This window comes from Microsporum canis, genomic scaffold (genome assembly GCF_000151145.1).
Source record: "Microsporum canis CBS 113480 supercont1.6 genomic scaffold, whole genome shotgun sequence".
Lineage (NCBI taxonomy): Eukaryota > Fungi > Ascomycota > Eurotiomycetes > Onygenales > Arthrodermataceae > Microsporum > Microsporum canis.
The window spans coordinates 85,329-110,312 of NW_003299164.1; the positions used below are offsets into that span (position 1 = coordinate 85,329).

The 24,984-nt window shown below is 46.7% G+C and overlaps 9 protein-coding genes across 9 annotated transcripts; 6 read left to right on the plus strand and 3 right to left on the minus strand.

Annotated features, from left to right (window-relative positions):
• Positions 1-557: 557 nt before the first annotated feature.
• MCYG_06158 (conserved hypothetical protein) lies at positions 558-1,535 on the plus strand (the record flags this gene model as incomplete). Its single annotated transcript, XM_002844148.1, has 3 exons — positions 558-1,023; positions 1,115-1,398; positions 1,455-1,535. 3 exons carry the CDS (start codon positions 558-560, stop codon positions 1,533-1,535), a joined length of 831 nt encoding a protein of 276 aa, XP_002844194.1.
• Positions 1,536-2,165: 630 nt separating this feature from the next.
• MCYG_06159 (zinc homeostasis factor 1) lies at positions 2,166-3,904 on the plus strand (the record flags this gene model as incomplete). The annotated part of the gene is made up of 4 exons (XM_002844149.1): positions 2,166-2,244; positions 2,302-2,348; positions 2,432-2,515; positions 2,603-3,904. 4 exons carry the CDS (start codon positions 2,166-2,168, stop codon positions 3,902-3,904), a joined length of 1,512 nt encoding a protein of 503 aa, XP_002844195.1.
• A 2,683-nt stretch (positions 3,905-6,587) lies between these two features.
• On the minus strand, positions 6,588-7,733 carry MCYG_06160 (conserved hypothetical protein; the record flags this gene model as incomplete). Its single annotated transcript, XM_002844150.1, has 4 exons — positions 6,588-6,938; positions 7,002-7,219; positions 7,274-7,542; positions 7,612-7,733. 4 exons carry the CDS (start codon positions 7,731-7,733, stop codon positions 6,588-6,590), a joined length of 960 nt encoding a protein of 319 aa, XP_002844196.1.
• Positions 7,734-8,423: 690 nt separating this feature from the next.
• Positions 8,424-10,521, plus strand: MCYG_06161 (cell division control protein 1; the record flags this gene model as incomplete). Its single annotated transcript, XM_002844151.1, has 2 exons — positions 8,424-8,741; positions 8,806-10,521. The coding sequence occupies 2 exons, from the start codon at positions 8,424-8,426 to the stop codon at positions 10,519-10,521; spliced, it is 2,034 nt and encodes a 677-aa protein (XP_002844197.1).
• Positions 10,522-13,129: 2,608 nt separating this feature from the next.
• MCYG_06162 (tyrosinase) lies at positions 13,130-15,485 on the plus strand (the record flags this gene model as incomplete). Its single annotated transcript, XM_002844152.1, has 8 exons — positions 13,130-13,379; positions 13,438-13,586; positions 13,627-13,878; positions 13,939-14,033; positions 14,114-14,311; positions 14,370-14,491; positions 14,556-14,967; positions 15,035-15,485. The coding sequence occupies 8 exons, from the start codon at positions 13,130-13,132 to the stop codon at positions 15,483-15,485; spliced, it is 1,929 nt and encodes a 642-aa protein (XP_002844198.1).
• Positions 15,486-16,764: 1,279 nt separating this feature from the next.
• On the plus strand, positions 16,765-19,104 carry MCYG_06163 (nitrogen regulatory protein OTam; the record flags this gene model as incomplete). Its single annotated transcript, XM_002844153.1, has 3 exons — positions 16,765-17,144; positions 17,268-17,770; positions 17,810-19,104. The coding sequence occupies 3 exons, from the start codon at positions 16,765-16,767 to the stop codon at positions 19,102-19,104; spliced, it is 2,178 nt and encodes a 725-aa protein (XP_002844199.1).
• Positions 19,105-19,733: 629 nt separating this feature from the next.
• Positions 19,734-20,633, minus strand: MCYG_06164 (ribosome biogenesis protein NSA2; the record flags this gene model as incomplete). Its single annotated transcript, XM_002844154.1, has 2 exons — positions 19,734-20,503; positions 20,588-20,633. 2 exons carry the CDS (start codon positions 20,631-20,633, stop codon positions 19,734-19,736), a joined length of 816 nt encoding a protein of 271 aa, XP_002844200.1.
• A 351-nt stretch (positions 20,634-20,984) lies between these two features.
• MCYG_06165 (YmL49) lies at positions 20,985-21,686 on the plus strand (the record flags this gene model as incomplete). Its single annotated transcript, XM_002844155.1, has 1 exon — positions 20,985-21,686. The coding sequence occupies one exon, from the start codon at positions 20,985-20,987 to the stop codon at positions 21,684-21,686; it is 702 nt and encodes a 233-aa protein (XP_002844201.1).
• Positions 21,687-22,234: 548 nt separating this feature from the next.
• MCYG_06166 (serine/threonine-protein kinase MPS1) lies at positions 22,235-24,694 on the minus strand (the record flags this gene model as incomplete). Its single annotated transcript, XM_002844156.1, has 1 exon — positions 22,235-24,694. One exon carries the CDS (start codon positions 24,692-24,694, stop codon positions 22,235-22,237), a length of 2,460 nt encoding a protein of 819 aa, XP_002844202.1.
• Between the last annotated feature and the right edge of the window lie 290 nt (positions 24,695-24,984).

The window sequence follows — 24,984 nt, forward strand, 5'->3', positions numbered from 1 at the left end:
TTACTTGGGTAGGTCCGTCGGCATCTAGATATCAGTTACACACCAACTTGTAACCAACGACGCCACCGCCGCCCCGTCCAGCATCCACGCCTTATGCAGCCACCGCGCCGGCCAAGCCAGGGTTGGTGATGTCGATGTCGTCGACAGACGGAAGACGTTGAAGGCGAGGAATGTTTATATCGAAGACGTTGACGCTGAGGGTGAAGCCTCGAGATGTTCGGCTTTCTTCCACCATGAAACAAGCACAGCCAGCCAACTCAACGTCCAACTAACATAACATAGATGTAACTAGGGATAAAAGATATAACACATAACATATCAAGACTCCATCGATGTGCGTCTTCGTGCCCGAACAAGCCGATCGGATCAACAGGAGAAGGAAAAAAAGCCCAGAACGAAAAAAAAAGACGGAAAAAACCAGACGAAAAGCGGGAAGAGTAGAGGCCACAGGGGGTGGAAGCTCGCTACCGTTAAATACTTCTTCTTCTGCTTGTTCTTCTTCCGGTTCTCCCGTTCTCCATCTACATTATACAAGAGCATCGCCTCGATGAGCCCCCATGGAGCACGACGGAAGAGACGGAGGACGCAGCTACTATGAGAGCGAAGAGAGCGACGGCCAGTACCAGCAGCATCGCCAGCATCGCCAGCAACGAAGACAGAGACGAGGAAGCGAGGGCATGACGGTGCCCTTCCCGGCACTGGTCGACTCCTCTCTCTCTACCCCCAGCCCTGGGCTGCGTGATAACAACGGACACGGCGAGGATGGGACGGGCTCGCTGCCGCCAGAGCTGCGCAGTGCGACTGAGCTGGGCGTCCTGACGCCGGCAGACACGACCAGGTCCAACTCGCCGCTGTCTGTCGCCTCAGGAGAGCTAGGCATCGTCGCCTCACGCCGTCTCACCACCGAGAGCGTCCGCACGACCGCCAGCATGCAGCCGACTGGGCCCTTTCGCGGCCTCAAGCGCTTCTGGTGGCATCACGTCTCCGTTCGTGTCCCCAGAAAGCAGAACCGTGATCACTTTGGTATTTCTCCACCTTGTCCCTCTGTATATACTCTTTAGTTTGAATACATCCTCCCTTAGTTTTCATGTATGAAACTGGACTAACGAAGCAGCCCTCGAGCGAACGTACCTGGCGTATATGAGAACTTCTCTCACCTTTGCCATCCTGGGCGTCCTCATCGCCCAGCTCTTCAGTCTCAATCACGCCGTCGTCCACAACCCGCAGTTTGGCTTCCACCGGGTCGGCAAGCCCCTGGCCTGTGTCTGCCACGCCCTCGCCATCCTCGTCGCCTTGGCCGGGGCCTATCGTTTCTGGCGCCAACAGGACGCCCTCGCCAGGGGCAAGGTCTACGCCGGCGGACGGGAGCTCAACTTCATCGCTCTCATCTCTGCAGGGGTATGTCTCTCCATCCTACGTTATATATATATATATTAAATATTAACTGTTGATAGATCATCATGGTGATATTCATCCTGGTCATCATGATTAGTGCAAAACGGGACAGCGAGACGATAGGAGTTGTCGTCTCTTGATCTGGCTGGTGGTTTATGGTCTTTCTGATGTATATCTTCTTACTTATTGTTAATAGATAATCGAACCACAATCCTGCTAGCATCTACAACATCTACGCACATCCAGTTGTAATCAGCCTTACATTATTCTCCGATGCATGTAACGAGTAGCATACTACATATCATATACGCCGTGGTCGTACTGTATCCCCGACTGCGATAGCCGAAACTCGAAACACGCCGGCCTGTCCCAGGATCTCTTATCCTTCTCGCTTCCCCGTCCATCTCGTCTCATCTATTTTCTTGTCGTCTTCTTGTCTTTTTCTTCTTGTCTCGAAACCAGGATGAACGGGATGACTAAGCATTCTTGCAGTAGTTTTTGCGCCACCAAAACTTCTTTTTCTTCTTTTTCGAGTAGAAAGAAAAACGACGACGATGAAAGACGAACGAGACGAAGGAAGATGAGATGAAAGATTGAGATCTTATTCTTTCTCACGGATTCTCAAAGGATGCAGGTATCACTATTCGACCGTCTTTAGATTATTCATTCAGCTGCCCTGGTGGCGCCACCTTTTGATATCTTTCTCCGTATCCTGCTTCTTCGTCTTCCAACTTATTAACAGTTACAGGAGTCCAAGAGATTACAGAGAAATGGGGTTGACAAAGTCTCAGAGGATTATTATCCTCCTTATTATTGATACCGTATTCTTCGTTATCGAACTTAGTGTTGGTAAGCTGCTCTTTTGATGCCGTTCTCTTGTGTACCTCCTACTGACCAGCTATCTAGGCTATGCCGTCCATTCGTTAGCTCTCGTTGCAGATGCTTTTCATATGGTACGTCTGCAGTAAATAGAGACACGCGCGCGGGAGAGAGAGAGGCAGAGAGAAAAAGACAGTGTTTGCTGACACTGTCCCAGTTGAACGATGTTCTCTCGCTCTGTGTTGGTTTATGGGCCGTAAGGGTCGCCAATGAAAAGTCATCCAAGACGTATACTTACGGAGTGAGTTCAACGTCCTCGTTTTTTTTTTATTTTCTTTTCTACTCTACTATCCCTGTATTTCATGTCTAACTGTGTTGAAATGATCAGTGGCAACGAGCAGAGACACTGGGTGCGTTGATCAACGGCGTCTTCCTCGTCGCCCTCTGCCTCTCCATCTTCCTGGAAGCCATCAACCGCTTCGTTGAGCCCCAGGAGGTCCAGCACCCCAAACTCATCTGCATTGTCGGTGGCCTCGGCCTCTTCTCAAACATCCTTGGTCTGCTCCTCTTCCACGACCATTCCCACGGCCACGGCGGCCATGGCCACGCACACGAAGAACCCATCCAGTCTGCCGAGCAAGGTTACACGAACGTTATCGCAGACCAGGGTGGCAGTGTTGCCAGCGTGATGCCCGAAACCGTAGTCGGCTCTTACTCTGCCATTGCCGTTCCCAGCTCGCCTTCGAAGCCTTCTCACTCCAGACGCCATGCCTCCATCAGCCGCCTGAGCCGGGATAGCAGGCGTTACAGCGGATTCAGAGATGTCGAGGACATCAACGGTCACCCTGCCAGTTTGCGCCAGGATATCATCCAAGCTAGCCGTTTTGAGGATGATTCCTCTCCGGACATGGATTCCGATAGGGAAGATGTCCGACAGTCGGAGGAGTCTAGACTCCTTCCCAACGCTGATGGAACCACGCCCTACGCTGCCACATCTACGCCCAAGCCCCGCAAGACCAACGACATCCACAACGAGCATAACCATGCCAAACCAAAAGATGACGACGCGGCACATGGGCACGGCCATGGCCACTCCCATGGCCACTCTCACGACCTGAACATGCGAGGCGTCTTCCTTCACGTCATGGGTGATGCCCTCGGCAACATCGGCGTCATAGTGTCGGCCCTGATCATCTGGCTTACCAACTACTCATGGCGCTACTACGCTGACCCCGCAATCTCCCTCCTCATCACCATAATCATTCTCTTTTCCGCCATCCCGCTTTGCAAGGCTGCTTCCAGGATCCTGCTCCAGGCTGTCCCTGCCGGTCTTAGCATCGACCATATCATCGAGGACATCGAGCAGCTCCCAGGTATCATCAGCTGCCACCATTTCCATGTCTGGCAGCTCAGCGATACCAAGCTGGTTGCATCCCTTCACATCCAGGTGAGCTTTGATATCAAGGGAGAGGGCTCGGACCGATACATGTCTCTCGCCAGACACGTCAGGAAGTGCCTTCATGCCTACGGAATCCATTCATCCACCATCCAGCCGGAGTTCTACCCAGGAAGCGAAGAGGCTTCCTTACGGCCGGGCAGTTCCCAGCTCACCACCGTAGCCAGCGAGTCCTGCCTACTTGAATGCGGCGATGACTGTGCTCCTGGTCGCCAATGCTGTCCATCGGCATAGACGCCGTCGCATCTATACATTTATGCCATCTCATCTTTCGATACCTGTTTTCTTTTGCTTACCCCTCTTTCAAGTTGAACTACTCCTTTACTCTCTTAGCCTGCTTAGTACGTCTTTCACCCTGGTTTGGATCTATTCGCATTAATATCTGGCATGCTTGCTATGTCCCTCCTTTGAATATATCTTGAAGCTCGAATGGTTTTCGTGTGTCTATTCTTTCTTTGAAAAGTCTCCTTGTACATAGATGTTTTACTTTTGCAAGTATATCTCTTATCATTTAGCAATGAGACGCATTATTAATTATTGGACTTGCTCCCTCCATCTTCACCCTACACAGTAAGTACGTCAGGCAACCGATCAACACCAGGAGCACATCACTAAGTAACCATTGGCTAGACAGCCTGCATTGTTCCTTTATGCTATTGGATTAAACACTTTAAGTATAAATTAAGCTTAATCGGCTTCGTATTTAGATGCCATCCGTCCGACGGAAAATTCTTGAGGCAATGATCACCCAATGATGAAACATAGCCTAAAATACAGATAACCGGTTGACTATCTCATATGATATCCTCGAGTCGACAACTTCCGTTCATTTGATGGCCTCAGCCTTGGCTCTCTTTAGGTATCTGGATAAAAACAATTCGAGCATGTTCGTGTACCAAAGATAACTAATCTTATGATGGCAAGCATAGGAGTACCAGACGAAGATGCTTTCCATATGTTGAAAGGAAGTGTTGGCTCATTGGCAATTTTCATCACCCAGTATGCGAAGCCAGCGAAGTGGACGGCCGATAAAATAAGAAGGGTAACTTCATAGGGGCTTTTGCACTGGGTCAACGTTGTTGATATATCAGTGCTGTAATTAGGGTTGACCAACATGAGAGCACCAACTCCCAGGTAAGCACCAATGCCACATAGACCTCTCATCACACACATGGCAATCGAATTAGGGGAGAACCTGCCACATAAGGCCCAGATAGCCCCCCATACAAAGCTAGACATGAGAATATTCCTGTGACCGTACACAGTAGGTATCTTAATGAGTGAGTTGGGTTGTTCAATGTTCGGGCGGAGAAAGGGGAAAACGTGGTATCATCAAGATCCATTTTATCCTCTTCACAATCATGATATAGCAAGAGGGCTATAACAAGAAGGCAGTATCAATTACTACGAGTGGATCAAGCAACATCTCTAGTCACTGCTTTCCTACCATTCATTATCTAGGCAAGGCTCATTATATTACATTCAATTAACCAGCTCCTTGCGTGGTTCATGGAATGAGAATGCAACAAAAACATAGAAGCAAGAGTATAGGGGAAATTTTTTCTTCATAAAGGGTCGGGCTGGGCTTTCACTTTTATCTGTCCTGGCTTGCTGATTCTGTTGGCCCTGGAGTCCCAAAACCAACTGTGTCATCTTATGTATCAGGATCTATCCGTCGGGTGAGGGGAAGCTTTATGTGGACCAGGATACTCCATGTCTTCGCCACATTCAAGGTGAAAGTGGTTTACAGGCTAATTGCGGGCCCGAGGAAGACAGAAATCCTATAGCATCTGTAAATTTAGTCTGGGCACCCTAATTGACCCTTCTTTTGGCTAACTATAGTGACAAACCTTGCTGTTGCTATACTGTTATTAAGGAAGCAACAACAACGCTAGTGTTCCCTCCCTTGGAGAAGGCAAGAATTTTAATAATGAGGAATTTGGTAACTTTTCTTGCTTGACTCCCGTTGCTCAACAGCAGTTCGTACCCCCGAGCGTGGGTTTGGTATCATTAATTGTGCCCTATTTCTTACATACCTAGGTATGATATAATTATATACCCTTTTACAAGGGGGAGGTGGCGGCATGTGGTCAGCGGAAGACAAATTCAAATTCAGGCTTGAGGCCCAAAGGAATCTTGGCTGGTTGGTTTTTAAACGTTTGAGATGCAAGAGCATGGAGAGAAGCTGTTATCCCTGGCAAAGTGGATGACCAACGATTGCAAAATGTAGCATCCTGACTTGTAGGTGCTCAAGGTAATGCTGGAAGCAGCGGTGGCAATGAACCAGGTGTGAGCCAGCACCCTCTCGGGGCAGAAACTCGCAGTGTGACTGTAATACTTCTTTTGTTCTACAGGCCGCTTTTGAAGCTCTGGTAGAATATGGTAGATATTTTCTTCTTAGGGTATTGCTCTTAATATTTGATTGCACCAGGTCTTAATCCTGTAGGCAGAAGTTCAATGGCTTTGAACTTGGGTGGATATTTAGAGAGCCGTAAACATAATGTAATTCTCTGTAGATCCTCTGATCGTTTTAGTAAATATATAATTATATCCCAACATGTTTTAGGAGAGTATATGATACTCCGTACATTGTCATGGGTCAAGCAAGTTGATATTTGCATTCGACGATGTAGTTATTGTCACCAACCAATCACCGCACTTGATAGGCTCAGATATTAATAATAACCTATATTATTTAAGGTTTATAGTTAATCCGTTTCCTCCGTTGGCCGCGGGCGGAACTCCCGTTCGGGACTTCCCGAGGTCCCTGACCCTTTTTTGTCAGTATCTGTGATTTATTGTAAATACCACATATAAATACATATTAGTTAAATGTTCTTATTTTTTTACCTTTAGTTTTCGTTGAATTCTAAAATGTATAAAAGAGCAAAACTTGGATTTATAGAATACAGCTCTATCAACTTAAAACGTCCTCAAACCACTTGTGTGTCAGTGCCTCTCGGGCAGTGATTCTCTTCGTAGGGTCCAACTTCGTCATAGCGCAAATAAGATCTCTAAAATCCTCATCAACATCTTTCCAGAGAGAAAACGGTCTGCGGGGGCTATCCTTGTTGAAACCGTCTCGAATGACTTCAAAGACTTGCACCCAAGGGTTATTCCCGAGGTATTTCAAGAGTCCGTCTATTCCGTCATCATCAGCAAAGTATGAGATTTGGCGCTCGAGTATAATAGACAGCGGGTCTATCCCTTCATCCAATTCCTCTTCACCTACGGCCAATAAAACTCGTTTATGTACCGCATAAATGCACTGTTTTAGAGGGTAAGCTACCGACCGCATTAACTCCAGGAAATCTTAGGTATGGGGGCTTACAACAAGAGCAAACGAAAATATATCAGAAGGTTTATTCACTGGTCCTGATGCATGAGCTTCCAGGCTCCTCCACATCTGGTTTCCAGCTTGCTTCCCAACCATGGCGGACCCAGGGGGTATATAGGCTGCATCTTCAAGATCTCCCAGCTGAACTCGCCCAATTACAATGTCATTGCCTTGACCCTTCCAGTCGATAAATACATTGTCCGCTTTAATGTCTATTAACAATAAGCCTCCACTCTCCATTCCCGAAGAGTATTTACGCTACGTACCTGTATGCACAATATCCCGGTCATGGAGTTCCGCTAGCCCACAAAGAGCATCTTTTAGTATTTTTTTGGTTGTTTCGAGAGGTATATTGTCCTGAACAAGGCGTAGGAGGTGGCCTGTAAAATACTCAAAAACAAACATGGACTTCTCGGGAAGAATGTCTTGAGGGAGACGAACATGGTTAGTACCGAGTAACTTATTATTTAGTTCTCGAAGGTCCTCGAAGTTGACAGCGTGTATGTACTTCAGGATATATTTTTTGTCGCCAGCGCTGAAAGAAGTGAAAGTGATAAATTCAGCAAAGTAAACCAAATTTGAAGCATAGACAGCGCCGACTCACGCAGCAAGACAAACCCGACGGGGAGGAAAGGTTTCTACTTGAATTGTTCGTTCGATTCTATAATTTCGGCCGGCTTTGCCGATGTACTCTTCCCTTCCGGAGCTAGCTGGGTAGGCTGGCATGCTTAGGTGGCGAAAACGGATGCTTGACCATACCAGTCCGTATTTTAAGCACTCAGAGCTCCGAGTGTTCAAACATGCTTGATTCCTCAAAGGGCGGAGGACCAGCGAAGGAAGCCTTCCTATCTGCGGCATTGGGGTTGTAGCTTTTGATAAGGTTGCCTAGAGCATGGGTAGGCAGCTCACACCTTATGCCTGTCCAGAATTTATAAATAGCTAGTTAGGTCTTGCAAATAGCAATAAAAGAGTCTTAACGAGGTGCTGTCCGTCTCAATCAAATCTAGAACCAAAAACAACTCCGATAATCCATAAGTCTGCCAGAATCTTCTCTCCTGGCGTCTGTAAGATACTCCAGATCTTCCAGGGTGTAATTTCTTAGTTTCAGAAACTGACCAACAAAGAGTTGTGATATGACATTTAACGACGAAACAAAAAAGGAGACATCGAATAGGATCACGTGAGTATTTATCGCCCAAGGTTGGGATGATTTTATGATTTCAACTTCCATCAAATCAAATATTCAACTTCTACCATAATTAATTAGTTTATTTCCTCGAAGCTGTCGGTTGGAAGAGGTTAAAGCTAGGGGATGAACCATGTGATGATTTTCTTTTCTTTCTGTTTCTCTATTTTCCACACACCATTTGTCATATAGGTGTTTTGCATTTGTTTTTATACCGAGTCAAGCGAACCATGACATTTTTTAATACTGACCATGCCAGCCGCGGTCCTTTTGCTGAACCAACTACTCTTGAAAAGATAAGTGAACGGTTACCCGCAATCTTTAGATGGGGAGTTGATAGAGCCCGAGCTCGTGTCGCTTGTTTGGGATCGATATATTCTCGCACAAGGCGAAATGGCCGGCCTGGAGGAACTAAGACTGTTTTACAGCAACTGTTTACCGTCCGGACTGCTCTGCTCCTGCTATGGGGTTTTACGCTATGGTGGGGAGAGAGGACCGTGTTTAGAGAAAGTCTGAGAGCTTGTGATTGGAATAAATGGGAGAAATGGGTGAGTGGGTGCTTCCTCTGCTTATGCTCTTGTTTTTATTAACATATGTGGTTTATGATAATAGCCACCGAATGCCACCCCTCATCATGTTGCCTTTATAGCGGATCCGCAGCTCGTCGACGCACATACCTACCCTGGTCGACCATGGCCGTTGTCCTCGTTGACCGAATTTTATGTTGACTTGTACCTCTATCGAACCCACTCGCTACTTCAGAAATTTCTGCGGCCTGACAGCACATTCTTTCTTGGAGATCTGTTTGATGGAGGTAGAGAGTGGGGGACGGAGGAATATTCAAGCCCAGATCCTCGATTTAAGGACTACGGAAACGATTACTGGATGAAGGACTACAAGCGATTTTCAAAGATCTTCTTCAACACCTGGGAACTGGGTGGGAAGGGTTCATCATCAAGTCACGGTGGAAGGAGAATGGTGGCTGGTCTGCCGGGGAACCATGACATTGGGTTTGGAAATGGTGTGCAGATACCGGTTGTCAATAGGTTTCGTTCCGTTTTTGGAGAATCAAATCGGGTTGATATTATAGGGAATCACACTATTGTATCGATTGATTCTGTATCACTCAGTGCAATGGACCAGGAAAATCCAGAGACTGGCGGTTCGAATACTGGGAATCAGGGAACTAATGAGATATGGAAGGAGGCACAAGAATTTCTTGACAATATGAAAACGCTGAAGCAAGGGGCGTTGAAGCAGGAACTCTCTGCTCTGACTGGGAAGGAGTCTGCTATCCCGGATCCGGAAATGCAGCTTCCAACAATCCTTCTCACCCATGTTCCTCTGTATAGAGAGCCTCATACGCCTTGTGGGCCCCTCCGGGAGCATTGGCCCCCGTTATACACAGATCCTTTGCCGGAGAAAGATGAGAGGAATGCCATTCAGATCAGCAAGGGATATCAATACCAGAATGTCTTGACCGCTAGGATATCAAACGAGATTGTTACCAAAGCAGGGCCAGTTATGCAAGTTTATTCGGGCGACGACCATGACTACTGCGAAATAATTCATCGTGAATTTAGTGGAGCTCCAAAAGAGATCACAGTGAAGAGTATGTCCCTGGCAATGAGTGTAAGACTGCCAGCAGTCCAGCTGGCAACCCTATGGAACCCAATTGATCCAAAAACAGGAAATCCACTTGATTCAGCCGGTTCCTTGCCGACTTTGCAAAACCAGATGTGTCTGCTCCCCGACCAGATCGCAGTCTTCATCATCTATGGTTACACCTTCGCCCTGACAACTGTGATACTCGTTGTTCATGCTCTGTACCTTGCTTACCTCCAGAAAGCGGGGTCCTCTCTGGGGACAGACTCGATACTACCCTTAGCTCATCAGCGACCTATTGATGATTACTACCCTCACTCGACCGAGTTCCCCGCTGCGTCAACCTCGACTACGTCGTCCAATTCAATCAGAGGAGCCTATTCTGTAACCCGGAGCAGGGCGGCGAGTACAACTCTGCCGTACGAAGCTCGTGGCTTCAAACAGGTCCAGACTGTTGGGGGGCCCGGAGAAGGGGATACGGGAGTTCCAGGACCTGCTGCATCTGCAACAACATCTAGTGATAACACTCGATCTCGACGGCCTGGCTGGGGTTACCTTGATGATAATTACCATGATATGGCCGACACGTCTCTTGAGAGGGGTCTCCACAGCCAGGTTAATCGACGTCCAATCCAGGTATTTCGTGACGAGCTCATGTCGTCTACAAGGTGGGTTGGTGGGATATCTCTTGTGTGGTACATGTGGCTGCTCTGGACGTGGTGAATGCAGCAGGCACTTTTCAAATCTATTTTTCATCTTTCCTCCGCTCCGTCTGTCAATATAATCCTGGCGCAGCACCGACCTTTTCATTGGCGATACACATTCCATCAGCTGCGCTTGGCGTGGCAGCCAGTTTAAATTATTATTTGCAAACAATCGATCATCACATTCCTCGCCCCGCTGTGACCCACGCCATGGACCTGGCCCCTGTCACTAGAAATTCCCCGAGGCGCCTGAGAGCGTTGTCTTATTCTCAACGAGTGTACTTACTATGGAGGAGTGGCTTGCAGCCATGCATCAGGCTCTTTGACGTCTTGCTCTAGGCCATGACAATGAGCGGCACGTCAAGCATAGGAGTGATGTACTAAGATAATACAGCCTGCATAGTCTTGTTTGTCAAGGTCCACGGCAGCGGTTGGACAGATGTAAGACAGGCAGAGCTTATCCATTGTCAAGAATGGGTTTCAGTATCTGCTACGGAACACCCCAGTATATATATATGTCAAGAAACACCATGACGATATCCGAGGAAAAGTACGATTGAAGATACAACTTATATTACATCTACGTCTACTACACAACTCCGTATGGGACCTTTTTTTATTTTTGTATGGCACCCGCAGACTTTTCAACAACTCATAAACCTCAACACTGTCAAATCCAACACCAACTGCACGAACTCCTCTGACTTTGTGACTATGTCTCTCCTTTTTTTTTTGGCGCCCAAGCACGTTGAGTGCTATGGCGATCAAAGCTGCTGCATATATGAGATATGAAGTCAACCAGAGGCTAAGGAAAAAGAAAAGCCCGCTTTTGTTCCTTACGTGGTGCGCCATCATCTTACATATATGTACTTGGGAAGGCTATTTATTTTTTGTTTTTCTTTTCTTTTCGTTCGTGCCACCCAACATATGCTGGAAAAGAGATGCAATGGGATGGTTTCCCCCTTGGTCTCTACGCCAGGATTTCTTGTGCCCGGAGATGCACTGGACAATGACCCGGTACAACCAGCCAGCAGTAAGCAAATCTCGCTTATGCCCTGTCTGTCTGCTGGCCTGGTCCCAACCATCAAGCTTGTTGTGCCTTTGTGCATGGCAGATTGTGATAAGCACCACATCATATTCTCCCCGTACCTGGGGTATATCATCCTATAGGAGGCCATACATATAGTACTACGAGAAACTAGTGCTTTGCGCGTCAGCTAACAGTCATTTGGCTGAGCCTATCTATCGGGCGACACTAGGGGTTCTTCTGAGGAGTGAGCGCTATGAGGTCTTGACTATCTTTTCCTTTTAGCCGCCAGCATACGAAGTCCTGCATGAGGATTAAGGAAGATCCCCACTGTATTCCCTGCCATCTCGTACAGTATGCGAATATCGAATTCAGTGTCTTTCGAGGCGATTCCTACTCTTCTTACATACTCCGTATATATTCCATTATGCTCGCCTTGTTTCGCCCCGGCTTATACATAATACAAGAGGAAATTGCAATATATTTTGACTTCATCCCGACAGCTCCAGGCTTGCAGGCTTGCAGACTTGCAAAATGGTTTTTGTCTTTCGGCACTAAAGGGCCCCCCCACAGGAATCATCCAATTACCGGCCGTGAAACCTTCCCACATCTGCAGCGGCGCTAGAACAGGGGCAGCAACTAGATTAAATTTGCCCACCGATCTATCTTTTGGATTTGCAACACTTCCCTGTGGGGACATTTTTCGATGCAAGACTCTTGAGTCAGGGGTCGAGCAGACTGAAGAACGCTTGTTTACAAGGCCCAAAACCTCCCATGGCCCCTTACTATCCCCGGTTATATACCTCTGCACTCCGCTCTTGGTAGCCAAGCACGGAGTACTCTGTCTTTCAATTCGGATTCATGGAGCACGAAGCACTGGGTAGAGTACTTGAGTGGTATAGATGCACGCTGTACTCCACCCCCCGTTCGATGCAGGAGTTGCACAATTTTCCATTCGTTTCTCGGTACAAAGCAATTCCAGTCTGGTTGCCAATAACGTTTGAGGGGGAAAACAAAAGCTGGAAAAGTTCAATTCCGGAAAGCATAAGAGAGTTCATTCGCTTCCTGACAGCTTTTTACTCCACGCCCCTCGTCGCTAAACGAGATAGTCACAATAGGTACTCCATACATTTTGTTGTATGTATGTACGTACCTTTGCCGCCACGACGATCTTCGAATGCAGCGCATCCTGCCGAGAAGGGGGTATTTTTAGAGTCTTTCCAGCAAAGACTGGTTGCATTATTTCACACCTCTGAAGCCTAATAACAAATGTCTTAATTTTCTCAGCCCCAAAGAACAGATGCTTTTCATCCCGGCTTGTCACTGGGGTTAGACCTCCGAATCTACAGGCTAGTCGAGACCGTTATCCCTCGTCTTCCCAGTATTTGATTCTTTGCGTCTCTGTTTTACCCTTTATTTGACACGTCCGCTTCCCTCTTTTTATATAGCTGAATTGCCTTCTTTTCACTCGTTATATCGGCCGTTCTGTTCACCACAATCGTTACCATTCTTATATATTATTTATTCATTCCATTCGTTTCTCTTATCAATTTTATTTCATCAAGATCACTTACTCCTGAAGGACTATAACCCCGTCTAAATGGCGGGCTCCCTATGGAGAGGACTTACTGTCCTCTATTTCTTGCTGTGCACAACTCTACCAACGTTCGCTACCGTCTTGGTTAAGGGTGTCCAGGAAGGAGTTAACCAAAGCACTGGTCAAAGACCCGCTCGGCAAAATCTTGCATCATGGGAATTTTCCGGACCAGCTTTCGATCTTTATGTTCAAGCTCTCCGGGATTTCCAAAACACTGATCAGAAGGATATTCGCAGTCACTACTCTATAGCAAGTAGGTAGCCAGCGGGAGTCCAATTAGTCTCTTTTGACTGCTGACACATTATAATCAGGTGTTCATGGCTTGCCATATGGGCCATGGGACGGGGGTATGCAATCCTCTCGTCAACAGGGATACTGCTTGCATGATTCAACACTGTTCCCTCTCTGGCACAGGCCTTATTTGGCTCTTCACGAGGTTAGAAGACAACAATCAAATAACGTAAATAGAGATTAGTGGATGCTGACAAGTGGATAATTAGGAAATGATCTGGACTCACGCACAGAAAATCGCAGCCTCCTATCCCCAGAATGTACGTGCCCAATATGTTACCGCCGCAAAGACACTACGAATTCCATACTGGGACTGGGCGAGCAATCCGGAAGTCCCTCGCTCCATGACAACCTCCAAAATCAACATCAACACACCCTCGGGTATGCAGGAAATCGACAACCCATTGTATCAGTACAAATTCGACCCGTCTGTCCAAAAAGGTTTCCCAGCTGCTGATTCGGTAGGCTGCCCATTTCCCATTAACTAATGGAGATATTTATTGATGGTGTTTAACTTGTAGTTTACATCCTGGTCGCATTCTACTCGATACCCGGACGGTAATGGAGAATCCCAGAATGACCGAGCGACTAGAGCGATGAGATCCAACGGTGCATCGTAAGGACACCTTATTTGAACTTTTACCTGAGACAACTGCGTTAGTATGGAGTTAACCACTTATACCTTATTCTGTTTAGCCTTCGGTCCAGCATTTACCAGCTTCTTAGTGGCGAGTCTGATTATAGCACTTTCTCAACTCAAGCATTGCCAGACCGTGACGGTTACAATAACGTTGAGACCGTGCATGGATATGTTCACAGCTTGGTTGGTGGTCAGGGACACATGACTTATGTCCCATGGTCTGCTTACGATCCAATTTTCTGGCTTCATCATGCGTGAGTGTTACCATTAGTATATGGCCTTGAAATGAGCTTTGAATCTTACTTAATACAGGAACGTTGATCGCCTCATCGCTCTTTGGCAAGCCATCTATCCCGATTCATATGTTCAGCCAATTCCAAACCGCGGTGGATCGTATATCACTCAACCAGGAACTATCGAAGATGGAAACTCGCGTAAGTTTATTGGCCATTATAATTAAGATCAAGGGGCGCATAACGCTAATTTTGTTATGCATAGCTTTGTACCCATTCCACGCCAATGAAAACACGTACTATACCGCAAACACAGCACGGTACACTAGAACCTTTGGGTACACTTATCCCGAGGTTGAAGACTGGGGCGTCAGCAAGGCCGATCTAGAAAAGAATGTTCGACGACACGTTAATGAACTGTACAACAATCCTACAAGCCAGCCCAAGAAGCGGACAACGGTTCACCGTCGCGCTCTCAGATCCGATGGATACACCCACGCAAACAACAAAAGCCAATCGAACGGTATCTCAGGTACCCGCCTTGAGACCCTACTAGACAATACCTTCGATATTGTTGAGGCTATCGGTGACTCTATTAGTCAAAGCTTGGAAATGTTCGATGAATGGGGTGTCAACAACATGAAAAAGCAGTGGGTTGTTAAAATTAAGGTCAACAAGTAAGTTGAGGTAGCTTGGAAAACTGGGGAAGATGTACATTTGAGTGCTAATGCTATAAACTATTAGGGCTGCCGTGGGTAAACCTTTTAGCATTCACTTCTTTATGGGAGATGCGCCAAAGGACGCGAGCACTTGGTGTTATGCATCCAACTTGATCGGATCTTATGGTGCATTCGTTCAAGGAATGGGCATGTCCGAACCCAGCATGGTTAGTGGAGAAATTCCACTTTCGTCCGCCCTAGCTGCACTATTGTCCACCAGCACTATTTTGGGCTTGGATGATGATATTGTTGTCCCTGTACTCAGCAAGTTCCTCACATGGAAAATTCAAGATCAAGAGGGCAATGTCATTCCAACTGAGGACATTGTCGATTCCAATGGGGGTAAAGGATTGGAGATTCGTGCTGCCAGGCGTGATGTCAAGCCCTTGAGTAAGGGTGACCTAGACAACTTCCCCGAATACGGAGAGTGGGTGATGTATGATGATATTACCCGGGGAAAGGTTGGCGGTTATTAACGCTAAGCCGTTAGCCAGGATAGCCCTTCTGAATAAATTCTAGCTCATTACCACCAGGCTTCCTCCCAGCTCTTCTTTTCTCTTACCCTTTCTCTTACCCTTTCTCTTACCCTTTCTCTTACCCTTTCCCTTCTTCTCCTCTTCCTGTTTTTAAACACCTGCATTTCTTCGGTCCTACGTTGTTCAATTGGTTTTACGCATTTGTCTCTTTGAGTATAATAGAAATTGCCCAAGCCCATTTTCGGCATCCAAAAAATAGTGGTTGACTTACCGGTTTCATTACGTCAAATATCCTAAAAATAGAAACATATTTAAGCCTCAAGGTTTAAGTGGCCAGTGTGTAACTTTTGAGCTTATCCGACAACTTTGATTGGACATCAACCTGCTGATTAAGCTATTTCTACTCGATAACCACTCCCTTTGGGACAGCCTCTCTCCACCAGTGAAATCCCCGTCAACAAGGGGCAAAGGACGCTATTATGTATCAAATATTAAGTAAGCCCACGCCATTCACTGGCACAATAGACATCCCAGTCGCTAGTGCAGAAAAAAAGTCCAATAGGAGAAGTTATGCTTATCAACCTGAATTACAACTGTTACATTTCCAAGCATGTCTTCGTCGCAGCACCCCGTAAAATGTCTCCAATAAACCGCTTTTGTGCCATAGCTCCGGTAATTAAATTAAACAACCCATCTTAAAACTTGCTGCAAAAGCTTGGGCCGTTAGGAGATATTTCCTCTTACGTCCTGGAAAATGCTGTTCAACCCTAATTCCGTTATTCCCATTAATAATGGGAATAGAGGAAGTTGTTTGCAAGGTGCCCGTGCGAGAAGTGTTGAAAGGAAGCTTAATTAAAATCTTGCTCCAGCTATTTATATTTGGAGGATCTCAAATTCAACACTTCTTCCTCCGGTATTCAGTCTGAGATGCAACTGGAGGTGCCGACGTGAAGCCTCATATCATACCTCGCCAAACAGGACTTGGTAAACATTTTGAGATCAATCCGTGCTTCCTGGGCCAAAAGCAGTTAGAATATATGAGAGTTTTATGAACTGGACAGACAAATCTCTGACTTTTCGCTCGATAATTGTTATATCTATCATTCTCCATCCTCCACGGCCGCAAGATACCCTCTGCAGAGTGCACTTATACCCCCTTTACTAACAAAAGCCCAAATAAAAGTGGAACACGAGGAAGAAAAGCACCTTGCAGGAGCCCAAGAAACAAGAAGCAGGCATTCGAGACTGACGATAATACCACTATATTCCCATTCCTACTATGGCCACAGCCGCCGGTATCAATCCACCACGCTCTACTCGTGCGAAAACCCATCAGGAACTACCAAACAGACATCACCCTCTTAATCGCCCATCACCCGTATCTATATCCCAATCAGAAACACGCTCTCCTTCCCTTTCCCGGTCACCGAATCCCTCCGCAAGTTCATCTCTGGCGAACCCTTTTCCACCAAGTGATGCCGTCATAAATTCTTGTGAGCCCTGCTACCGGAGGACGACTCGTTGCGCCATGAAACAAAATGCCAGCAAATGTCACTCGTGTGATTTCCGCTACCAGGAATGTACATCCAACATAAATAACCACGTAGGAAAACGGAAGCATGATGACTCCGGTCTAAGAGATGCCAGCTATGTAAAGAGGTAGCCGCCCATTTCATGTTCAAAATTCTTTGTATTCCCACGCCATTTGAGAGTGAATAAAAGCATCACTCTGATTTACAGCCAATTGCTAACATGGTATCTGTTGCTTTTGCAATCTAATAGACAAGCAAGGAATAGCCTGCCATCTCCCATGTCTGAAATTATGACGGACTCTCAACGCAGAGCTTCCATCAACACTAACTGTTCAAGAGAAGCACCGTCGGCAGGCTTCCATAATAGCATGGCTATGGAGATAGAGCCTCTATTCCTCGGCTTTCTCCCACGGGACTGGAACGACGAGATTCAGGTAGCAGCAGCTCGGATACAAAGTGCATCGGACCAGGGCTGCCTTACGAGAGCTGGTGATTCTTCTGTCTCGTTGGAAACGGTAGAAAACCTAGTTACTCCCTTTGGGCCGACTTTGGTGGACAAATACTTTAAACACGTTCACCCGACATATCCAATCATCCTAGAAGACAGTTTCCGAAGTGCTTACAGGGAGCGGAAGGGTCTGTCAGCTCTCCTTTTAGGGACGGTATATCTTGCGGCCTTGAAGTGGCTGGAACCTGAGTCCGGAATACAAACACTGCGCCCACCGGATGCTGCTGGCCTTGAGGCTTTGGTTTGTAAGTCTCTGAACGAGTCTCTTTCTCAACCTGATCTAGACACGCTTCAGGCTGGTCTGCTTCTCTCCCAAAAGTCATCCATCTTTACTCCTAGATTGATGGCCCAGCTGGTGACAGCAGGGTTCGACTTAGGCCTGCACCAGGACTGCTCTAGATGGCAGATGGCATACTGGGAGAAAGGCTTGAGGAAACGACTAGCATGGGCTTTATATATGCAAGATAAATGGTGTGCATTAGTGCATAGTCGGCCATCACACATATTCGTGTCCAATTGGACAGTAACGGACTTGACCTTAGATGATTTTGATAATGCCACACGTTCAGCTGTTCATGGTGCTTCTTTTGTCTCTTCTCCTTCCCCTTCATCGCCCTCTGACCTTGTGTTTGGCTACGTCTACTTCAGCCAATTCGTTGCTCTGACCAGAATTCTATCCGATATCATTGAATCCTTCTATACCCTCGAAGCTAACCGAAACTTCTCTACAACCCGCGAGCAGCTTACCCATACTATTCTATCAAAGGCGAAACCCATTCAAATCCAACTAAAGGACTGGTTTGCCCAATTACCCGCTGAGCTGAAAGTAGACTCTGATTGTGTGATGGAGGCTGGTGCCAATGGTGGAATATATCTAGCATACTTTGCAACTGAAATTGCTCTTCACAGGTGCATTATACGGTCTATATCGCCGGAAACAACTGACCAATATCTTGCACATATCTGTCGTTCTGCGGCGAAAACTCGTCTCATATCTGCTATGGACTTTGTAAACAGGCTGAGACCTGTTCACCTGCGAGCATTCTGGCCTGCTGCTGCAAAAACGAATTTTGCCCTCATTGGAGCATTTGGCGTCTTGCTGCGAACTACGGCACATACCCAGGAGGAGGAAGAATTCTACAAATCCCGGTTACGGGAATATCGATGGACGCTGGGTGTGAATCGAAAGCATGCAGAATTTTTGGACTTTGCAATAGGTAGCCTTGACGGAGTGGCCAGACTGCTACTTAATGAACCGCAGAAACCAGGGTTTCAAGAGTTCATGAACAGTTCATCCTTCTCTCCTTCGCCGGATGTGGACATGATGAACTGCAGACGTACCCGGCTCAGTGAGCAATCTGCGGGACCTCGTAACGACTCACGCCATGGAGACAGCTATTATGGCTCAGATGAGTACGAACATCGACCAGTATGCAATGGGATGTATTCACGGCTTGGTTTCTCGTCTACAAAATCTGGTTTGATATCTCCAGCAGCATCTGCATCCAGCGCCAGCACCAATCGTGATTACGGAGAAGGCAGAGGTCGATTGAAGGCTCGACAGACTTTGACGAACTAAGGTTCCCCATGCTGTATTTTCTTGGTGTTTTATTCTTTTTGGGTTATACGTGAATATGGCGGTATCTTCTTTAATGTATTTAATGTCTCACTCTTCTACATATGGAAATGTCTTTTCAAAGTATTGTCTACTCAGTATACAAGTAACCTTTATATATTTGATAGCTCTGTTGGGAAGAACACTCTTTGAGAAAGAGTTCAAAACATGCAGGTATGCAGTGACTTGTTAAGTTTATATCCCTGTTAGCCACAGCTGCTGGCAGTTCCAGGTTGCATCCTTGATTTTATTTATTTTTAAACAATCCGGACTTTTTCTCCGTAACGCCAGACTCTATGACAAGATTTATTACATGGCCCTCTTCCCATGTCTCAGTCAAGACTTGGAGATTTTACTTTCACCTGACTCGTTGCCAGAACAGTTGCACCACGCAAATATGCGGAGAGGGCCCGCCGTGATGAACTCAGCAGGTGATACAACCAGAAATCCTGCACGAATTTGATGGATAGAAGGGGAGGGAGGTGGGGAAGAGATATGCCACCAAGAAAAACAGAGGGTATTTCAAACAAGAAGAACACTGTATTTCGCATTAGTTCATGCCTCCATCTTGCAGCACGTTAGAATGATTGAACTTACGCATTAACACATCCGTCATTCTCACAGTTATTTGTGATCTGTGCCCATTTACCCCATACCACCTTTCCTCCCGTAGTGACAAGCCCTAGTTCTGACACGTTGACTTCGATAATGGTTCCCTTAGTCAAAACCCCTAGCTGCGTATACATGGGGCTCTGGGGGTTCTTCTTCACGCTAATAATAGGCAATTGGACGGTAACAGCTAGCTCTGGATGAGTGACATTGGCCTTCTTATAGCGAAGGCCCATGGGGCGTATGAATCGTTCATATTTGACCGGTCGACGGGTGAAGTCCGCTCCAACGAAGGTAGGCTTCGTAACCATTCGCTTCCATCCTTTCTTTTGGATTTTCTTGCCCGTTTTGACAACTTTGAACATCTCCTCCTCGCTGATACCCTTAACTTTGGGCAAGGGAACAGAAAATTTAGCTGCCTTTTCAGCACGCTTGTCTTTGATGGCGCTGGATAAAGCCTTCGCAGTTGTAGGTTGCGAACGGTCGAGAAGGTAGTTTGGCAGTGGTGTGGACGATGGCTCGCTTGGTTCGCCTGAAGACTTGACATTCCGTTCTTCTTGAGCTTTGATGCGTTTCCGCATCTGGATCTTTTCCGCATGGCGTTTCTTGTGGAAAAGTTTAGCCCGTAGGCCCTTGAGATTTTGGGAGTCCTGCGATTGCTTGTGCGATTCACGGGCAATACGTTTTCGGGTACGCTCCTCGTGGTCGAGGCTAAATGCGATGTTAGCAGAAACACACAAGAATCGGGGTTTCCCTTGAAACGGCCCAGTATCGACCCCAACGTCTGCCTATATGGAACAAGGAGAACCCTCAAAGTCATAGAAGATACAAAACGTACCGCCGCCCATGTTGTTTCTGCCATCTTTCGATATATCTGCCCGCATTCTTGTTAGTTACATGGACCGGGAAACAAGGGAATATTGGATAACGAACTCGTTTTGCGGCTATTACTCAATGTTAGCAGTCTATATATAACATAACGCGACCATCAATATCTTACCATCTTGAACTCCTGTTGCCGCCGTGTGTGTTTTGGCTTGCTTTTTATCCCAAATTCTCCAAATTGTATTTTTTTTCTTTTCATCGATCGATAAGGTGATCACGTGATGATACAACATCACATGACTTTTCATGAACTTTTTTCTCCTTCAAAAGAAATCAAAATTGAAGAACGAAGAGAAAAAGCAGAGCAAATCAATTGAACGTCCACATCTTCGTTTTTAAACAGCGTCGTGATGTTTTCAAGGGCTGTTCTGCGGAATGTCCGCGAATTGCGGGCAATCTCATCGATTCCGACCAGTTCATCGCTCCTTTCTACCAGCAATCGGTGCTTACACCAAGCTACAACAGGCGCTCAATTCAAAGCTACACAAACCGAAATACCCCCTCAGGATCAAATACAAACCCCTGAGCGATTTTCTCATCTTCCGCCCAGCTCTGTCCCCGAAGTGGTTTCTACCTCGATCCCGTCTGCGAAACCACCTGTACCGCCTACATTCAGCAGTCCTCTAGAACTCACACCCGCAATCACGACCCTTCTTCCAGACCTTGCTTCTCAACCTTCACATTATATAACTGCTCACCTGCACGCGAGGCCCTACCTACTCACAGCGGGTGATACCCTTCGGCTGCCTTTCCGCATGCCAAATGTCCAGGCAGGGGACGTCCTACGTTTAAATCGAGCATCGAATATAGGCTCGCGAGACTTTACGCTTAAAGGCGCACCTTATCTCGATGAAAGACTTTTCGAATGCAGAGTTCGCGTATTGGGAGTGGAAGCCGAGCCCATACGGATCAAGGAGAAGACTAAGAGGAGACAGAGACATGTACGACGGGTCAAGAGCAAACACAAATACACAATATTGAAGGTGGTGGATGTCAAAGTTAAGCAGCTCGATGAACTGCTTGCAGAAGGTGCTAAGATAGTGGAAAAATGAAACCACTTTGGACCTTTGAGTGATTTTCGTTCCCATTGGGAAATGGGGGATATCCCGGCCGAGATATACTATATAATGGGTGTTGGAACTTAGGGTGGGATGCCACTGATTGTATTTTATGCATAACTGTACAATATCCTACACGGAGAATATCGATTTTTCTTTTCTATTCGTTGCGTGGGATTGACATAAGATACGGAAATATTCACACTTGTATTTTAAACAATTGAACAAGTCGGGTGACTGGACACTCCAACGCAATTAAATGAAACTCTTGTAGAAATGTGAGAAATGTATGTATACAATGTCATGATTATAAACTAACGAGATAGAACGGTCCGTAGCGGCGTAGTGGTATACTTAATCCCCAATAATAAAACAAAAAAAACAAAGAGGATATAAAACTGGTAAGTCAGACAATGCTCCAACGCAGCAGTAAATCCCAAACCACCAACTACTCCTGATATCAAAATGTCATGTTGTTGACCCAAATAAACCCCAACACCAAGCACATTCCAAAGAACAATATAATACGAAGAGTGAGAATGTCATGGATTATAGCCTTGCTCAGCTGAGGCCTGTAATTTCTGGAAAAGCCCAGCAGACCATCCTATTACTTCTTCATCTCTTGGAATACCATGCAACCGGCAATGGTTGACTATCTTAGCCATTGCCATTCCGAGAGCTTCCTGAGTCACAGGCACTGCACCGTCAGGGTATGCGGGAGGATATATAAACGGATCTTTTCTATCCAAAAGCTGTGTCGTGGTTGGGCGGAGCGAGGGATCTCTCTGAAGGCACTTTTTAAGAGTCCGTATGAGGCTCTGTGGAATTAAAGCGCCGCCAACGCCGGTGGAAGGATATTCTATGGCCACTTTTGGATTGGCTATACATAAAACACGTTCCATTTGTTTGGCTAGGTGGCCGAAGGGAGCTCTGCCGTATGCCATTTGGTATAATATGCAGCTCAGACTCCATACATCACTTGGTTTCCCTATCTTCATTATTTTGCCTGCAGATGATGGGAGACCGATGGTGGCATTATAGTCGATGATAGCCTCGGGGGCCATATAATTCGGAGTGCCGACTTGATGCTCTCTGTGGACATTGACTGTATGATCCTCAATGGTATCAGCAATTCCAAAGTCGATTAATTTAAGTTTTCCCTTCACAAGAAGGAAGTTTGCTGGTTTCAAGTCTGCATGAACAATATCATATTCATGAACTGCCTGCACACATTCAAGCATTTCCTTCCAATAAAACCGCGCAAATGAGGGATCGAATACCGAATCCTCCGCATTTACCTTAAGCCGCATCACGGTGTGAAGGTCTGATTCACCCATCTCCATCAGTACACTAAGTGTTTCCTTTTCGTCATTTATTTCATAGTCAAGGAGTCGTACCACCCGCTCGACTTTTTCCAGTCTTTTAAGCAAATCGATCTCTCCTTTATACCCAGCAAGGTTTGTGGGGTCGACATGCTCTAGATTTACCCTCTTTAGGGCAAATATTTTGCAGTTTTCTGCCATGACTCGATACACTCTGGAACTCCCACCTCGACCTATACAGTCTAATCTGGTATAGGCCTTGTGGTTGACAGTAACTATTGCCTTTTTCCGTCGAGAACTGGAAGAAGATGATGCTCCAGCTGCAGCGGTAGCCGTTTCAAGCACAGTCATCTTCGGTGGAGGTGGAGGAGCTCTGTGAGGAGTGGGAACATTGGCATTCTTGTTTCCCAGTGGTTTCCTATCGGAGTCTTGAGGGGTAGATTTATGGGAATTCCGGACTTGATCATGTTTGAGGGAGTGTTTGTCGGCTCTATCGAGCATATCAAAGTGCTGAGCTTTGGATTTCTTGAAAGTTGGTGGTGGTTCATTTTCCTGGTCACGGTTTACAGAAAATCGCGATAATGGAGGAATATGATATGATTGAAAATCAGCTGAAGGAGCCGATTCCCTAGGAGTTGACCTGGACGTCGCTCCTACGCCTGGGGTAGGGTACACTGGGCTTGAGACACGCGGAGCTTTTGATTTGTTTTCTTTGCTATATGATTCATCATGGTGATGCGGTTGATGTGGAGGTGTGCGAACTCCGGCTGGAGATTGGCGTCGCTGGCTCGATCCGATGGGAGATTGCCTTCCCACGCCAGCAGTTTCAAATGCTGGTGGAGAAGGACTATGACGATGCCGTTCCTCTGCCCTTTCAGCATCTGAGTTGCCTGCGACATCCTCATGTTCATCGTAGTACTGTTGATCTTCGCTACGTCGGGGTAGCATTCCCCTCCGAGCAGGGCCATTTAGAAATTCGCCAGTCAGCTTGCCCACGCGCTTCACCCTGATAGAGCTTTGCATGCCCATAACCTCGTCACTTTTCCTTGGCCTAAACATGCTTCTTGCCCCTGCTCTTTCGCAAGCAGCGCTATCCTTTGATACGTGCATTCTATGTCTTAGTGGAGAGTGTGATTCATGGTGACTGTCATCCTTAGATTTGCCCTCGCGATCTGGCGAGAGTCTTGGGGGAGATGGTGTTTGATTCGCAGACTGAGGCCGCGATACACGGACCACACGCTGTCGAGGAGCGGGTGTGATTGCATCGCTTCCATCGTTTCGGCTGGTACTTGTCGAGCCTCCTCGACTATCACCCTTTCGCGACGATAACGAAGATTCACTACCACGAGGTGAATTTCCATCCCACTTCTTGCTTGACGATCCGTTCTGCGGTGCGGCAGCTCCAGCTCGTTTTTCCTGGGGTAGGGAGTCCGTGAGAATAGCTAGTACAGACTTGCTGAAGGCGATGGGTTCTGGGGCTTCATCGTCTGAACTATCGCCAAGAGGAATGGTATCTGCATGCGCCGTACGAGATCTTGTCTCCATCCTGGATTGTATCATGTTTGGAACCTCTGAATTGTAGTGCCATTGGGATGCAGTATCGTAACTTGGCTGAGATGCGACGCGTGAATTGGGAACGAATTTGCGGTGACCCGTTGGTAACGGAGTCGGAGAAACCATGGTGCTATGTATGGGATGCGCTGGTATGCATCGACCGGTATTATATATTCTATCGTAAACTTGGGAGTTTCGTTCTTCGCTAGCTTTCGATGTTGGTTGAAAGAGTTGAAGTTGTTCTTTTTTCCGGAAAGCTGGAAGTTGAAGTTGAGCAAACTCACGTGAACTGCGGTAAACGAAGCGTTTCCATAGCAACGAGTTATAGTAGCATTATATAGATACGTATGAAGACGAGCTATAGACGGGATTACGGGTCTGTCGCGGTTACAGCACGGAGAAGAGCAGAGCGCGAT